The 18,977-nt window shown below is 42.6% G+C and overlaps 1 protein-coding gene across 1 annotated transcript in view; it reads right to left on the bottom strand.

Moving 5' to 3' along the window:
* Window positions 1-12,642, bottom strand: part of LOC111870773 (cell adhesion molecule 4) — a 127,210-nt gene extending 114,568 nt beyond the window's left edge. The window contains exon 1 of the mRNA XM_023863296.2: window positions 12,527-12,642. Coding sequence (XP_023719064.2) covers window positions 12,527-12,542 — 16 coding nt within the window. The 5' untranslated portion in view covers window positions 12,543-12,642. The remainder of the gene's footprint in view (window positions 1-12,526) is intronic.
* Between the last annotated feature and the right edge of the window lie 6,335 nt (window positions 12,643-18,977).

The following is an 18,977-nucleotide window of genomic DNA, read 5'->3' as shown; positions in this document are numbered from 1 at the left end:
TAATGACTCTAACATCTCTGCTTTGGAAGCGTGCATTAGACTCAAACATTACGCTTGGGCTTCCCGAACAAGTATTTTTGGAAAGCCAGGCGAAAGTGATAAGTTCCTCCACTTCTTCGATCAAATATTGGTAAATATACTTTCCCGTAAAGCCATAAGTCACTATTCCTACAGCAATGCCGAGTTCGTCTGGTGAATGTACAGGGAAATTCTGTTATAAAACCAAGTATTGTGTGTCAGGTTTCAGAGCACGGTGGTAACTATATGTACCACCCGCTTTAACTTTAAGAAAATTCTGAAGTTTTCTCACGCTGCGTTTATAGATTTCATGTGATACTTTAATTGTTTTATTATTATTGACACTGTTAGTGTTATATCATCATCAGCACCACCCCCAACTTTTCTTTCTTCTTCTTCTTCTTCAGCCAGATTTTGCTCGTGACCTCTGATTCAATTCTGCGTCGTCTGAACTTCAGCACTCTGTATTTCGGTGCGTCTTCAGGCACACCAACTATTGCTCTGCACTGGTCTCCTGGCGCCCACCTCTTGTTCCTCCAGCACGGTGTGGCATGGCTTGCCGCGCGCAGCATCCGCCGTTTTTCAGATATTCTTAACGGACAACTGTATAGTCCGAACAAGCCTTCTTCCTTGATTCCAAATTTGTAATATCAACTCTTACTTTAAGTGTTATAATTATGAACGAATAGAAAATGTTTTAAAAACTGTTTGCGTTACACCCAAATGTTAGTCTAAGTGAAGGCAAAGTTTTCCTTGTGCAAACATCATATGAAAGACGTATGGAGGAGTTCACGTATAGCTCCACACATTCTTAAGTTTGGCACTAGATGAGGATGAACGGTTAGCTTCAGTGCCCGGCTGACTTATCCAAGTACAAGGTATCAGCTGGAAAGAAGGCCAGACGAAAGAAGAGAAAATAAACCTTTGTTCCAATGTCGTGTTTCGAACCCCGACGCGCCGATTTTCTAACCTGTGGCCTAATTGCTATATTGACGAGTTATTCCGGATCCATTCTTCTTCTTCTTCTTCTTAGTTTGTTATTATTAAATTAATTCCATGCGAGCATGGCTTCACTAAATCTAAACCTACTATCCTTAATCTGGTAACTTACCTTCAGCCGGCAGACAGCTTAAAGGTAGTGCCACTTACTTTGATCTCAGCAGGGCATTTAATCTCCCCCCGCAACCTGCTTCTTCTTAAGTTCGGTGCTTTTCAAATTTCTGTTGGTTATGTTGACTGGTTATACAGTTACATAACCAACAGACAATCCCTGCTCCGATTTCCTGGAAACTTTTCATCCCCTTTCGGAGAACTCTTCAGAGTTTCTTCACGGAATTATAATTATACCCTGATTATGTCCTGCTGATATATCATATGGCTACAAACGATTGATATAACCATACACATACATATTTAATGATTTTTGTTCAACTGAACTTCCTTGTTGTATCTCACACACTAGTATAATTAAGCGACTGATATTTAAGTAGTCACATTAATATCACTTTACAATAAAATTATATGTGAATAATATTTATATTATTGATGAGTGTAAAAAAATCAAAATTACCTATTAGGTTCATTATGTCTGTTCATCCATATGCATGCAAGAGAGCCCAAACTTTACTGAATTGATTGAATTCAGTATAATGGTAATACACTCAATTCTGGCACTGATTTGGTTTAGGTCATTTGAAGGGTCATAATATTTGCACATGCATCTTCCAAGTCTATAAGAGATCTGGCAAATCTTTATTTAGATAGGGAGTACGAATATTAAAATCCAAATCTTAATTTATTGAAATTCAAAGGCCACTCTATTTAATGGTCTAACTGAAATTTGTTGTAATCAATAGGCAATTATGAAAGATTCTGATGAAATTCCATATACAGCATGCCCATAAGTATTACAAGACATAACCCATTCAGAGAGTGGACAGATAGCACTATCTAACCCACTGTTACTCTGTGTTGTGGCTTCTGTTCACCCAATTTGCAACACATTGCATATAGCTGACAGACATTATGTATAATTGAAACCAATCCCATAAAATTGTACGGCGTAATTTGAAAAAAATAAAAATAAAAACATAAGAAGTTGTGCGAGGAAATAATCGGCTACTTTCCTTTGATACCACACGGACACCACAGAAAACAAAGACAATTAAGGGGTACCCACAGACACAGAGATGCAGTCCTAAGGTGATCTCACAAGTTTCCCTGATACAAAACGGACAGCATAAAAGAAGAAAAAAATGGGGAGGGGCACAGAGAGAGATAGAGCGATCGCATAACCTTGATAACAAAAATTAGGGGGACACACACAGACAGCAAAGTAATTTCATAAGCGTCCTGACAGACAGCTAAGTCTGTAAATAAGGAAAGTTGGCTAAAAAGCTGTTTATACACCCTTTATAACAATTCACATGTATTCTGTCCGAACAATTAAAAATTAAAACAGAATTACTTAGTACCCAAACTAATTCTATTCAGTATTTTCAAGTACAACTAGGATAAAAGGAAAGTTACACGGAGCAGCTAGAAGCTGTACAAGATTTATATCACGAAAAGTCGAAGGGAAAATTCTTCAGAGAAATACTGTTGTAAGGTCTGTCGTGTCTTCAATTCTTCGAGTTATACATTAAGCCCCTCCGACCGGCAAATCACAGTAATCCACAGAAAAGCCACAGAGCGCAGAATTCAACTCGAACTCCCCCTTTCTCCTCACCCTTGCTTCGTCTCTGGTCTCATCATTTTCAGTGGGATTAGTGAGGCTCTCACTCAAACACAAATCACGCCAAAAGCTCTTTGTTGCTCATGAAACAACGCTTTACCAAGTTATTCGGTTCATTCCGTGCCGAAATGTGCATCGTTCAAATATTTCTTGTAATTATTTGTAAACGGATCGCAGTCATTGAGTGGTCAGCATTCGGGGAAGTCCCAAATTCGGATCCAAGACCGAAGACAGACTTATCGTGATGTTATTCGATCCCTTCCGATGATGATTTACATAAATTCATGCCCGATCTCTTCCACCTCCTTCCCAATCAATAGATCAAGATCATCCTATCATTTTATACTGTAAAACCCATGCAGTTCCGTTAAACGCAACGATGTTCACTCAGTTAATGAGTGCTAAAGGACATGAACTCCTTTAAACGTCATTTAATTCTAATTACATGAAATCAGTGTTAAGAGTTCCTAATTAAAATGTATTACATTTAACCCTATAAAGTACAACAGTAGCTATACATGCCATCTGTTTAACATTAAGAACTCTACATCCTATGGACACGGTATTATCACGTGACTGAGTGACTATAGACGGGGTTTGGATTGTTGAATAGATTTATTGAACACTCACAGGTCGTAATTACAAACAACTATAACACTATTGCTGATTTTCACACTAAGCCTTCTAAGTATGCTTTCACTACTCTTTATGTGGTAAGAGCTCTCCACATTGGCTGTCTTCTCTAGACGTTTCCTGGTAACGAATCTAACAATGGAGATTCTTCAGCTTCCGTTGCCCGCTGGTTAACGCTCCACAGCTGAACACTCAACTTAACTCAGCTACTGAACTGAAACAGTGTTCGCCTCCTGTTATATAAACTCGTGTCGGACCTCACTGAAAACACGTGTCACGTGTCAGAATGCATGTTCATTGAACCGTTATGCAACACTGGGCATGGTGCGGACCACATAGAAAACACTTCTTCCAATACTTTTTCTATCGTTGCGTGCGCGTATTACGAGAATTTCCTAGAAATGTGTCTACATGTCACAGTATATTCATATTTCGTGGGATTAATCGGAATACTGCATGACGGGATATGGCCTCTCTATTCTCGTTTCGACGAACTTCATGCGCCAAGCGTTTAAGATGATACAAATCCCATTCAGACGGATGAAGATGTTGAGGTTTCGGACTAATTGCAATGGTCAAGACGGACTGAGCACTGTAAGTGGTGCAGCTGCAAGCAGCGTCTCGTAGTTCCTTTAGGACAAAGCATCATTTGGGCAGGGGTACACGATATATAATATCCTCACTTTACCGTTCACTGATAGGTGTTCTCGGTCTGTTACTAGATGTTTCCTGGTAACGGTTTCTAACAAAGGCTATTCCTCTGCTTCCGAGCTCACGTCCTCTCTGAACGACGGCTCCCTTTCAACTGTCTACTGTTTCTTTAATTTTCTTCCTTATAACCCCTTTGCAGGGACCGAGTATAAAATACCGTTTCCAACAGTATCTCTATTGTTGCATGCGTATCCGTTGCAGCAGGAACGTGTTTACCAAGCCGTTTCTTAGAAACGACTCTACACCCTACAATAACATACAAGTGCAGCGGTTAGCAAACTAGAGTGCTAGACTCACTGCAAACAGCCGACAAGCCGAATAGCTCCTGTTAATCAATTTATAAAAAATTCTTGTCTTAAGAACAGATGGTAAAGTATGGGAAATAAGATTCATAATTACCTTAAGTATTTTTACTTAAAGTTCTAATAAACTAATGGAAACCTTAATACCCACTGATGTAACAACTATATACTTGTATCACAATTATTATGACATTAAAAATTTTAACTTTTTAAGTCCTCTTTAATAGCAGATAACTTTAAATTAAACCTGGTTTGTTAGATAATTTAATTTTATACTGCGGTAGTTAAAAGTGACGTGAGAGAAATTCAAGCACAGTATATAAGAAATTATATGGGCTTGTAGCACGATAAAGGCAGAGCGAGAGAGAGAGAGACTTAATGGGACCGTAACAAAAGCCGCTTAAGGAATAATGCATATAGAAGTAATAAGCTGAAGGAGTGAAGTGTTCCTGCCAAGCAACTGGGAACAAGGAGCATTCTCATGTCTTTGAATGTTGCTAAGAAGGCTCTCCCAACACTTCAAACAATCTCAAAGTCTGCGCTTTCGAAACTAAAGTTGTTACATCGAAAGACAAGCAAAGTTACCGCACAGAATTACTTAATATAATTTTATTATGACAATATTTTACAAAATATGTTTCGTTTTCAGCACTTTAAAGGTTTCCTAAAAAGAGATTACACATATTGGAACAGAGAGTCTCTACCGAGAATGCTTAGGAACCAAGATGCAGTCAGAGTCCACAACCCGAGTACTGACGGAATTTGAAATCCTGTTATAACTGTCATCCACTTGCATTCACTGAAGTCGAAGAGGGCGCTCCACTTCGGAACACATAAACGGTCTTTGAACGAACAAAAATTTCGTCATATATACTAACGAAATTTACGTCTTTTCTATGAACCTAAAAAATGGTAAAACTATCCCTGTAACAGGCCGTGAAGGTCCATAGGGTTGTGAGACGTCGAGATTCCCACATTTTCTAGACAATCGGTTCACAGATGGTGGTAAGGTTGTCAGCCCTACGCACCGGCCGACCGCCCTTACCCCAGGAAGATTCCTGGTACTTATTTCTGTTAGAGACTGAGTCGATCCCAGGGCGTGCGGCTAGAATGATTACGTAAATTGAATAATTCCGCCTCATCGGGACTCGAACCCGCAACCTTCCGGCTTGTGGCATAGTGCCTCAACCAACTTCGCTACTGCGTGCCCCATTCTATGGGCCTAGTCTTATGAAATAATTAATATAAGCTTTTGGATTTTCTTGGTTTTCCTCACCCGTTCCAGTAAAATGTCGGAAGGGTGCATCAGCAGAGCTAAAACCGCTTCCTTCCAAATCCTTTTCAATTCATCAACCATCTGTCATGCTGTACAGTCTCTGGTAGTGAAAGCATCGTGAAACAATCACCCAATCCAACCTATATCACGTAACAAATAGAAGTAACCGTTACTATGGCTGCGCCACAGCTCAAGCGGTTAGTCGCTGGCTTCCCACCGCGGCGGACCGAGTTCGATCCTGGGTCTGGTCAAGTGGGATTTGTAGTGGAGAAAGTGGCCCTGGGGCAGGTTTTCTCCGAGTACTTCGGTTTCCCCTGCCAATCTTAATTCCACCAATTGTTCCACAATCACCCTCACCTATCATCTGGGGCTGGTACAATAGGCCAGAAGTGGCCGCATTACAAGGGACTTAATCCAACCCCACTAGCATTAAAAAGCCGTTACTAAGTTGTATCTAAACATCTCTGACGATGGGTCATAATCAGTTGTTAGCGTAACCCGTTAAGTCACCGTTATTCTCTTGTGAACATAGCCGCAAGGCTCTCCTTACTCAAGATGTGGATGCCCTCAGAGATTTTTGGGGGGGAAAAAAACAACAGACTTGAGGATCTCGTGGATGTGGCTATGAGGAAAGTCACCTGCTTTCAAGCTTGTGTCTTGCTCGGCTTATTTATTGACCATGAAGATGGAGGCGAATTATTCCTCCGAAACGTCGGTTGACCCGAAGACAGTAAAAAGTTAAAGCCAACCCTGCAAGAGGTCGAGGAGGACCATAGAGTTGTGAGAAGTTGAGGATCTTACATTTTCTTGATAATCGGCTCACAGTTGGCGGTGAAGTTGTCAGCCTTACGCGCCGGCCGCCTTTTACTCCTCCCCCCCCCCAAGAAAATTCCTGGTACGCATTTCCGTTAGAGGTTAAGTCGACCCCACTATTCATAACCAACGCTGTGATAACCTCAAAACCTACTCTCTGGTTGAAGTTTTTCGACGTTTCGGAAGAGTGTACTACATGAACTGTCACTGTCGAAGAGTAAGTAGGCAAACAGGCGGCATGTGTACTGATCGACGCTGACGATAGTAACAGTACGTTCGTTCTGAGTAACGGCGAACCTCTACCAGAATACACGGTGTCACATGTCAGATAGGATATCTTCACCCTGGGTATGATTGCTTCTCATGTCAGTATGGGAATACGGAAAGTAACTCCCACACTCTGTAACCAGCCAAATGCCGCACCAGAGGCTAAGGGCTATCGCGTAACTCCTGAAGCATGATTATCAGGGCGGGAAATGGCGAATAAACTCGGGGAAACCCCAGTTCTGGTGCCGCTGCATCTTCTGACAACTGCGTCTCACTGCCTGAGTTCTGGCGCTCTGAAACAGGATATAACATACATAAAAAGTGCGTGCTGATTCCTATTTGTCCCAGGGATTTTTATTCTTAATCTGATTGCTTCATTTGTTTGCAGAAAAAATTAAATTAAAATTTCTTCAAACTTAATTAAAACTTCGGAAAAAATAAACAACGAAACCAGCAATGGGCTTGCATTGTAATCGCTTTCCCTAACCAGAGGAGAGAAAGTTAAACTCAGCCAAATAAAATAAAATCTATCACCCCATAATGTAATGAGAACTCTTCTGATATTTGAGGTTTCCACGATAATAATTTACAGTGTCCTTCCGGGTACTTATTGAAGTAGCGAAGGGGTAAAGACGGAAGCAGCATGTTCCTCCTAGACCCTGTCAGTAGCTCGTAGCGTCGAATGGTAGGATAATTACTGAAAAGATTGAACAGTATGTGAACCGAAGTGGTCGTGGCCTACTTTGGTTACATTTGGGTACCTTTCTAAATAGACTGAGGAAATCACGAACCGGAATAGCCTGTTTAAGATTTGAACCCGGGCTCATATGAAATCGAATCGGAAGCAGTACAAACTCGACCATAACTTCCAGATTAACCCTTGGAAGCCTATTGGGGAAGAGATGATAGAGGGAGGGGGAAGAGAAGGTGCAGGGGGGATAGTGAAAAGCTGAATCCTTAAGGGGGGAGATGAAACATACACGGGCTCCGTTACCAATCACTGTCAGCTGGCACTTCAGATAAATGTATGTACATTGGACAGAAGGTAAAGCGGAGGGAAGTGATGAGCATAAACCAACGGGAAGTGGACTGTTGTGGAAAGTCGAGCAAGATTTTTACTCTTCGACTGGAATTTTAATACTGATAAACAGGAGCTGCATGCAAAGCGTGTAAGTATACAAGTGGAATTTTTGTACCAACCCAGCATTTGCTCCAGGACAGAGGAAAGTCTTCATCGAGTTGGCTGGTCGCAGGACCTCCCGGATGCGAACTGACTTCCAGCCAGTAGACCGGCAATAGAATACGCGAACCCTAACGTTAGTCCCTATCTGGCTGTTGCTTTATTTAGACATGAGCGTACATAGTTTGTAAGACATCTTTGCAATCCAGCTGCAATTGTCAGTTCAACTCCTATAAGGAATAAACTGTGGGTCAAACTTTAACTTTACAGGTTAAAAAAATATTAAAAACTCGGTTCCTACCTCACAATGGACACAATTCTTTTAAATCAGACAGCGCGTACGACTACATATGCACATTCTGGGGAAAATGCAGAGATCTTTAACATTAAAGCAGGTGGTATGTATAATTATCACTGTGACTTAAAAGGTTAACATAATTACTGTATTAAGTATTATCAGTAGAAGCCGGAATAGCTCAGTCGGTATAGCGACGGAACATGGGCTGGACGGCCGTGGTTGGATTGCCGGCAGAGGCAAAACTTTTCTCTTCTCCACACCGTCCAGACCGGCTCTAGGGCACACTCAGCCTCCCATCTAATGGTTACCGTGGGATCATTCCTCGGAGGCAAAACAGCCAAGGCGTGAAGCTGATTACTGACCTCTTATCTAGTGTCGAAGTCGAGAACAGTGGAGCTATACCGCCACTTCCCCTTACGTCTTCATGGCAAAGTGCTTCACTGATTATCTTTAGTTGCTCCCACTTAGAGCATACGGCATTCGTGAAACGCTTCGTTTTAATTCAGTTTCTTAATTTTAGAGTCTGTAGGACTCCTTGGACGGGGGATCAGCTCATCATAAGGTCGCTACCTGTACTCAGAATATCATTAGCACAGAATAAACGCAGACAACTATGCCTTGAGTGGGATTCGAACTCACGATCCCAGCGTTCGAGCAAGAGAAGACAGTTCATGCCTTAGACCGCACGGCCTCTGTGATCGGCTTTCATTGGAGATTACCAATAGAAAAGCATGATAAATATGACGTATTCATGACGCACACTACGCTAGGGGATATTCAATTACTCCCAGTGCCACCGTAGCGTGATGTTTCCTTGTCTTCCTTTGTTCCGAAATCGCACTGAACGCTGTTAAGAGTGGCATCCTGTTTCTTTCTTACGTCAGACGTAGGGGGATATTGGTGCTGATGGCCACGCAAGCAGCAAGTTGCATGCCGTGGTCAACCCGGCTGTCAGCTCGAATTCACTACGAGCATGCGATTCTTCTCCAACGGACTTTGATCTCAAAGAGAAAGTTACGAGACATGTTTCATTTCCCGAGTGTGAAGGCTCACGTGGTAAGCTGAGAGTTTATGATCTTGCCTCAAGGGGGGTAGTGAGAGGCATACGTTCATTACGGAGAAAAAATGGCAGAAAAATATCCGGCTCTATGGGTTCGCAGGCAGTGCCCGCTTGTTCTTGCAGGTGGGAGAAAAGGTAAAGCGTTGGGAAGTGAAGAAGTAAAAACGTATGTAGCTGGAGAAAGTGAAGCGATAGGAAGAAGCAAAAGGTAAAATGGTAAAGCTGCCCCTCTGCTTAACTAAGCACTAGGCCATGAAGGCGTATGGGGAAGTGGATGTATAGATCAACATCTTTTTGACCTCGGCACTGGAGGTGAGTGGTCAGCTTCACGTCCCGGTTGCTCTTCCTCCGGGGAAAGACACCCCAGCACACATTGTATAGGAGACTGGGTGGGCCCCAGAGCAGGTCTGGACGACATTGAGAAGAAAGAATTCTTGACCCTACCGGGACTCGAACTTCGACCCCTCTGTAGTCCAGCTCGTAGCCAGTCGCTATACCGACTACGCTATCCCGGCTCCTTGTGGTAAAGGTAGGTGAGAGAGAAAGGTAAAACGTTGGGAAGTGAAGAAGATAAAGAATCATTGGTGGCTGGAGAAGGTAAAGCAATAAGAAGTGGAAAATATATTCATTACTACTAACTCTTTACCCTATCTCAAATCTATTCATAACAGAGGGACGAGCTTATCAGTTTCAGTTGCATCAAGTACGCAGCACCCCTCTCTCCGTACACACAACATTCCATTTCTGCCTCTTTCTGGTTACACCTATATCGAGGGCACTAGGGAATTGTGGACATGATTTGTTGTAAATTTCCTTTCAAATTAAATTCAGTAGGTAAGGCATCATAGTCCGGTCACGGTAGCCGAGAGGTCTAAGGCATGTACTGTCTTCGCTCGCTTGGAAACCGGGATCATGAGTTCTAATCCCACTCAGGGCATGGATGTTTAGTTTGTGTGTGTGCGTTTTCTGAGTTTGTGTGCAAGTAGAGGCCTTTCGACGAGCTGATCACCCGTCCAAGAAGTCCTACCGAATGCGTAAAATCTAGAAAAACCGAAGTGAACGGAGAAGTTCGTGGAGATAGGTGTAGGGCAACTGGGCCTGTAGTGCCAAGGGGGGGGGGAAGGCAGAAAAGTCGGGACCTACAAGGAGAACCCGGTTAAGATTACTGACGGAAATTACGCCTGTTTACTCTGAGAGCCATATGAAAGACACACGTCCACTCTGTGGACAAAATGGAGAGCTTTTTGTGTTAAAGCACGTGATGTATAAAGTTACCACTGTAATCTGAAGGGTTAATATTGAAACGTACACAGCTGTATGCGTATATTTCCCAAGGGATTTGTTTCCTATGAGCCATGTGCAATTGTTCTGAATTTCTATTGATATGATGGATAGTTTTCTAAGAAACTGCCACCTGCTGTACCAGTGTAACAAGTGACTGATGAAACGTGCTTGCCTGTAAAGGACAGCTTCATTGTTCTGATGATTTCCTAGGATTCGTGCGATAGCAGCGCCTCAATAGCCTGGCAACGGCGTGTTGGGAAACTGCACGAACAAACGAAATAAAAAAGTCTTATTGTGACTGTGACGACACGGGTAGTGTTAACACCTGTGTCGATTTCCGCCCACAAAGGAACCAACTTGTATTATAGTGTTAACATCGTATCATGTTATTTGAATATGAACATGGTGAAACAGAACATTCCGTGGACAACACCACACAGCTAAACATGGCGGTCCTGTGGGTAGCTCTTCTCCTTCATGGTTTATATATCGCGCTGGACAGCGAGTATCCTGACATCTTTCGTGATATCTTCTTCAGACCATCTAGACCAGTGTTGTGACAGTATACCATCTCAATGTAGGCCACGACCACTGCAGTGTTCTCTGCATCAGGGGCTCCCACAGCGGTAACTATATATATAAATTTCTTGAAGGATGTGAAGACGGGAAATCTGGTAATTACAGCTGTTTCAGAGAAACCTGCTACATGTATCTACTTTGGCTACTTTTCAGTTTCTTAATCTTATACACAATCGGTAGGACTCCTTGCATGGGGGATCAGTCCGTCGCAAGGACGCTACCTATATACAGAACAACACAAAAAAGGAGCAAACGCACACAGATATCAATGCTTTGAATGGGATTCGAACCCACAATCCCAGGGTTGGAGTGAGCGAAGGAAGTTCATGCCTTATACTGCGGGGCCGCTGTGATCGGCACCTGCTACATGTACCTTCACGAATACCTCGATAGGTATTTATCAACGTTTCGGAGGAACCCACAGTTTCCATCTTCAGGAAGTTATGTAGTGTAATCTGGTAGATCGTCACCAAAGTTTCGGTAAAAATCTGTCTTGAATTTAGAGAGAGAATAGGAGAAGGGGAGGTGAATGAAGATGGAAGTGTTATGTTCACCCGAAACGTTGATATTCTAGCAAGTTATATGATGTATATGATGTATCCCTGAAGATAATAATCACTATACATTATTCAATGGAAGCTACATACTGACCTTATAAAAGAATACACTAATCCGTAAAACAAACAAACAGATAACAGGAGAGACTAGGGTTCTCAAGCGGTGTTTTGAAGAGTAAATCCCTTTGGGTTTTAACACCGTGTGGTTCGGAGACAGCCCGAATTCCCCGAATATGCCATGCATGAAACCAGCATAAACAGGTCACAAGCTTTATGTACGGCGTCACAAGATCGTTCTCTTCAAATAAGCCTAGAGCACGTGTTAAGAACATATCTAATTGAAAGCAACTAACTCGAAGGAGCAGCTCAGAGCTGCCCAAGTACTGAATAAATCCCCTACCTTCGATGTGCCCTGAAGACATGTTACTGTTCTAATCCGGTCCAAATCAGCTCACCATATTTTTTTATATAGATTGTATTTAAACTCTGCTACGAGTATACCTAATCTAATGAAAATCGGTTTAGTGGTTCTCTGTTTGTTACATGCGGATAGAAAGCCAGGCAGATATGGCGAAGCGAATGGACGGATTTGAGCAACGCGACAAGAAATATCGTTAAATAAAGAAAACATCATACTGCGTACGGGTTCATCTGTCAGGCGCAGACCGCAGCGCCTTCGTAGCTGCGAGACCGGTATCAGTCACGCTTCGAAGCCACGCCTAGTACTGATATGCCTAGTAACACGAATACACGACGGAGAATCAGTAAATAGGTCAAAAATGAATATAAAATGTAAAATATATGATATTCTAACCTGGTAAAAACAACATTTATTTCTCGGCATGTCCTCCGCCAACATCGATACACTTGTCCCATCACTTTACCAGTGAGTCGAAACCAGCAGCATAGAAGCATTTTGGCTGTTGTCTCAGCCACTTCCGCACCTCCATTTCAACCTCTAAGGTAAGCCGCACACCGGCATGCGCCAAGACACGATGTCTGCGACATGAAGCAAAGAAAGGAGCACTGTTGAAACGAACGAGATTATGAAAACCACCACACACCGGTCTGAGCCATGATGCTGACGTCATTTCTTTGCGTCATGACGCAGCGGAACGATTGCAACCCAACTGCGAATCACTTTACGCGACAGACACATCCCAACGTAAACAGGAAACACCTCTTTATGAATATCTTTGCATTGTGTCCTTTGGTCAACAAAAAACGCAAAACAGAACGCTGCTCTTATGTGGTACACACCTCAAGCACGGTCGTCATTTTTACTATAGTCGCCAACCTCTGGACATGCGCATGCGCATCTGCTATCTAAACTGTTATGAACGGTCATGAAGCTGGACTGTGCTGCTACCTAGTGATACATATAGAAAACCAAATATATCCTTTACAGCTGTTTATCTTTCATTTAAGACATATTTACTAACTCTCCCTCGTAAAAAACTTGATTATAGAGTGTACTATATGCCATTTAAATGACAACTATGTTTCTCGGCTAACATCAGTGACTTTAGAATCGCTGGCCTCGAAAATGTTGAGAAAAAATGGTCACTTCACATGAAAGGGGGAAAGGGGGGGGGCACAGGCGAGCTGAAGTGACAAGCAGAGAGATCTTGCTGGATACACAAGAATTACTGAAATGCGGCATAACTCTCCTGTGTTCCGTGATATATAGGCAAGTGTTTTCGGGGCCGTCCGACGCTCGGACCGGGTTCGTGGCCCTTAAGACACCGTTCAGATGCGGACAAATGATACGAAAAGCGGGGTGAGGGGTAAGTGATATATCATGGCAGAGACAAAGATGGAGAATTGTGATGGTAAAGGACGCTAAAAGAAAGAAAAGGGATTGAAACGCGGAGGCAGGATTACTCGGGACAGACTGACGATAAAAAATGTGAACAAAGATTAGCCCCATGACGTCACAGGTGCAGTGTTGGCGCTTGGAATTGAAGGTAGGAAGAGTTGGTGTGAAGGTGGGATGGATTTTGCCCACAGGGGGAAAGCAAATAGGGATTTTGTTTTTAAAACCCTTTCCCCCCCCCCCCCATTTCCTCCTTGTCTCTCTCTCTCTCTCTCACTCCGCTTCACAACTCAGATTTTTTTCTGTTCACACACAATTTTCCAACCGAACAACTGCAACGTATAGTATCCCACAGAGAGAGAACTGTAGTGAAAATAAAATGTGTATAAACCATTTGGACTCTCAGCGAGATTATTAAAGGGCGAAAAGATTTACATTGTGATTCAAATTGGTGCAACAAACGTACCATTGATTCTGAACGAGAGGGCGTCCTTCCACCACATACACGCACACACAGTACATCTACTGGCCGTTGCGTCAACATAAAAACTGGATTACACGACCGAAATGTAATTCACTCGAACTTAAATGTGCCAGACGCATAAGAATTTCAACTAAGAAACTATTCGATTATGGACATCGATTAATCGAACATGCTGGTTCACAGTATTACAACACGATCGACTCTTGAAAATATCGTGGTGACTATATTCACCGTTTTCCCACCCCAGCGGCCCGGGTTCGATCCCGGGTCTGGTCAAGTGGGATTTGTGGTGGACAATGTGACGCTGGGGCAGGTTTTCTCCGAGTACTTCGGTTTCCCCTTCCAATCTTTATTCCACCAATTGCTCCACAATCGCCCTCACCTATTATCTGGGGCTGGTACAATAGGCCAGAAGTGGCAGCAGTACAAGGGACTTAGTCCCGCCCCACTAGAAGAAAACAAAATTCGCCGTTCGTTTCGACCTGAATTCTGCCCACCGAGTGTATTTATATTGTCACGTGTTTGGTGGTACGCGTGACGAGTATGACGGTTTCTACTTCGGAAGATTGGATTTATAATCAGTTCGGTTACACTCTCTCTCCTAATTACACTCAAAATACAGCGCTATCGCTGATTTGCACACTCTTAATAATTCACTGTTACACACACACACACACACACACACACACACACACTAGTCCTCTCCTAGTAATGCAATTAGAACACAGGAACTAGAGCTTCAAATCACTCCAAATATTACACATAATTAGTCTTCAAATCACATGCTCCATTCTTGTCCTTGTACTCTCAACTGCTGAACTCTCCTTGACTCTCTACTTTGTCACCGTCACTTAAAAACTGAAACCTGTTAAGTCAAAGTCAAAGTCATATTTGAACTGACGGTCAGTCAGTCAGTAAGTCTTGGTGTCGAGCCCCATCTGGGGCTCATGACCAGATATTTATTACTGTTTGGCAGTTAAAGTCTTGTTTTCGTGGGGCGCCCTCTCTGACGAGATGATGGGTTTGTATTTTGTATATGCTGTTGGCCCTTGCTAGCGTAGTCTTTTTCGGGTCCAATTCCCTTGGGATTCGTGACCATAATTTACTGTCTCAGATTTGAGATTTCCCTTTTCGTCGCCTCCTACGTCTCTCAAGGTCACGGTGGAAGTATTCGAACCCGCCTCCACACGGGTGTAACTGGGTAACCCCAGTTCTCTTTCCTATGACCCCTTAGATCGGATGGAAAACAGCCTCTTTTATTGTAGAGGAGTGTTTACCGCGAAGTTGCATAGCAACGGTCGCGGCACGAACTCCATAGAAAGCCAGTCACGTGATAGCCATCTCACCAGCACATTGGCGCGCTGACTATTGCCTAGGAAACGAATTATAAACATTCGTCCTATTGTTGAATGCTCTTACGCGACTGAAGGTTGTTTACAGGTGGTTTCAAAACGCTTTGGCCATCCACGTTACAAAACGTGACTATTTTCCTTCGTGGCTGAACTACACAGGAAAGGCGCAATGTATTCTTTGTGATGCACGAACTAAATTTTTAAATATTGCGTAGATGAAATATCATTGCTCTGGAAGCCCGGCCCCTTCCTCTTTCAAATTACCTCTTCAAATTACGCAATTCAGAATTAACTAGAAATAAAAAAAAAATCGGAGGCTTTCCATTCAGGGGTTCACAAAACTCACTAACTAACAAGAAGTAACAAAATTTTTCCTCGAAAAACAAGATTAATGACCACTGCACAGGTGCTGCAAATTTCCAGGCGTGAACCTCAAGCACTAGGCCGTCAGCCGATCTTCTCTCTTAACTGGCTTCAAAGGGTTAACCAGCGCCTACGGGTTAGTTATTTAACACTAGGGAACAGAAAGCTAGTTGACACGCTAGTTGTTGCTCAGCTACTCCATATATTCTCAGAATTTTATAAAATCCAAAAGCTCATTACCGTGTACACAAAAGCCGACTACTGTTCCTTGTCCTGAGCCAAAAAATTCCAGTCCACAACCCATCTTATTGTTTTACGATCCATTTTAATATTATCCTCTCTTCTACGCCTTATTGATGGTCATTCTTCGTGAAGCTTTCCTGCCAGAACTTTGAGGAGGTGTATAAGTGTATCCATCTGTGCTTTCTATGCAATGGAGTTTCTAGAAAGAAGAGGGGGTAGAATTTTTGTCCCCACTACAGCAAAATTAGCAAAACTGTAACGAGAGTTTAATTCTCAGCTTACACACTGCGCCACAAGATAAATTTGAGTTATAACCAAATCCACTCGCGTCGATTTAAAAAGTTTTATTTTCTCGCTAGACAGTAGACCGAGCTTATTGTGGCTTATTGTGTCTGTCTGGGGTCGACGAGGACTGGCCTTCTTTTGTACAAGGGTGGGATTCAGTGTTGTGAGTCTATTCTTACGCTTGCGTTAATACATTTTACAGCACAGGACGTTGAACTCAAGCAAACAGGTATGAACTCCAGCCTTACGAAATATGAAGGATTTACAATATTCAAATAAACGAGTTCGTACCTCACAGGAAACGCGTTACAAAGATCAAACGGTTAACTCTGTTTAAAGAAATAATCGCTGTTTACTGTGAGAATCATATGAAACAAATACAGAGATCAAGCAGAATGTTTCAAGCAAGTTATATACGTGGTAGAGTCATTAAGTTCGTGGAATGAGGTTCTATTGCATCATATTACAAGGTATTCACATACACTTATGCAGATCCACATCGGCCCTCAAAATAGTTGCCGTTGGCCGCTGTGCAAGTCTGCACGGAAGTGGATGAGACAGCAGTCAAAAGACTTCTAAACTGCGATGGGACAAGTGTATCAATGTTGGTGGAGGATATGTCGAGATATGTGTTTATTTTTCAAGTTTCGAATATCAAACGTTTTACGTTTCATATCCATTTGTGAACTATTTATTGACTCTTCCTCGTATATAGTCACAATCATCGATTTCTAATATTAAAAACGACATGGATTTGTCACATTATACCAAACGTTCTGAAAAGTCAGGGAAATTGTAATTTAGCTCATCTTTTCGTTTAATACTGTGGAAGTATTGTCAGTGAAGATACACGAGGTTTGGATTGGTAACTGGATTTGTTGGATCCTTACAACTCAAAACTTGAGATAACTACAACAGCTTCACTAGTTCCCGAAATTTACTATTCATTGTACCTCGCAATATGTCTTCTCAGCCTTCATTAGGCACTGCCTGGAAACGTCTCCCTAGCTTCCGTGTTCAAGCGCCTTCTGTCCTCACTGGCTGGAGTCTATCTCACAAGTCAGCTAGGCATTGTCTGGTTATAGTCTTCTAACAAGGGCGATTCCTCACGCCCTTGCAGCTCAAGCATTGCACTACCTAAATGCAGTTGGCTTCATCAGTCGGTCGGTTAAATCGATGCTGGCCTTCGCCAGCACAGGCATTCATCGGTTCAGTCTCCTCGAGATTCATGACCATGAGTTCTTTCTCTCCTAGACATGTACGTGTTTCAAAACTGGGCCTCTTATTCGATGAGGAATGTCGGTCTTTCTATGTAGGCGCTTCGTTTGTTCGCCGCAGTTTCAGCAGGAGTATATCCGCGCTGTCACGGCGTCCAGGTCACTGTGGACTGTATGCTCCCTTTGTCACTGCACCATGCTAAGTAACATTTATACAGAGGTTTCCTGTCAATGCACGTTTGTGCAGCAGGTTATGCCTTAACTACTCTTAAACTGCATTTAATCAGCTGAACGATCGTAGGCCTGAACACCGCCAAGTTAAAGTCACTTATAATTCCTATGACTGGCTTCGCCTCGTCTAATGTCACGTACATTTGGATATGCATGGTGATAGTCGTAATTATATAACCTCGCACGGACCACGCAGATCCAAAAACTTCCAACTGCTGTTCTATTTGCTGTTCTATTGTTGCGTGCGCGTCTGTTACACAACGCTCACGTGGCGTTTCCTTCGCCACTGCCTAGTAACGGGCGTGTTTGCACAGTTGTTTCCTAACAAAGGATCTCTCTGTTGGCTTCGGAATCCTGGCTTCCAGAAGACATTCCACAGTATTACCTTGGCATCACTGAGACTGTGTGTGTTTGCCTCTGATATGCTCAGTCCCACTGGTTACTATATACGTGTATATCACGAACTACAACACACAAATCTTTGGACTTTGCCCAAAATAATATAACTGTATTCCGTACGTTTCACAAAACAAGGAGCGATTGTTTCTGTAAGCAGCATTAACCGGATGACCTTTCCAAGTGAGAAGACGTGTGAATTTTTTGCAATAGGAGCTGAATATTAAAGAATACTGTGAATATATTCGTATTTGGGGTTTCAAAAGGTTATTCGATTAATTTGTGAATGCATCTCACAAGCTATTGTGAAACAAAAAATGTCTCTGTGAACATTTCTGAATAAATGAAAAAGAGTTCCTAGAAATGCATTCATTTGCTAACAGTTTCACATGGTTGTACCAGAATTTGTATGAAACTTCAGTTCGTTAAATATAATTTGAAACTACGTTCATTCGAGGCACGCAGCAACACCACCACCAACAAGACTATAAAAGTACAGTGTTCACGTGACAGACGCGTCCATAAAATGGAATTGTAAATGGAATAACTCAGGTTATTATGAACTCTACCCTTATAATAAACAAACACTAAATTCACATGCATCTCTTTGCTGATACGTGGTAATAATCAAATTTGCGAGAAGTCAAAAGTGTACAGAAACACTAATAAATGAACAGTAGGTATTAATGCTTCTGTCTGTCTGTCTGTCTGTCTACCCACCCGGCCGCGCCATAGCTCAAGCGATTAGTCGCTGGTTCCCACACCGGCGGTCTGGGTTCGATCCCGGGTCAGGTCAAGTGGGATTTGTGGTGGAAAAAGTGGCGCTGGGGCGGGTTTTCTCCGAGTACTTCGGTTTCCCCTGCCAATCTTCATTCCAG

The sequence above is a fragment of the Cryptotermes secundus genome, unplaced genomic scaffold (assembly GCF_002891405.2).
Source record: "Cryptotermes secundus unplaced genomic scaffold, Csec_1.0 scaffold307, whole genome shotgun sequence".
NCBI lineage: Eukaryota > Metazoa > Arthropoda > Insecta > Blattodea > Kalotermitidae > Cryptotermes > Cryptotermes secundus.
Note: the sequence above shows the minus strand (reverse complement) of the source record. Positions and strands in the feature narration are given on the sequence as shown.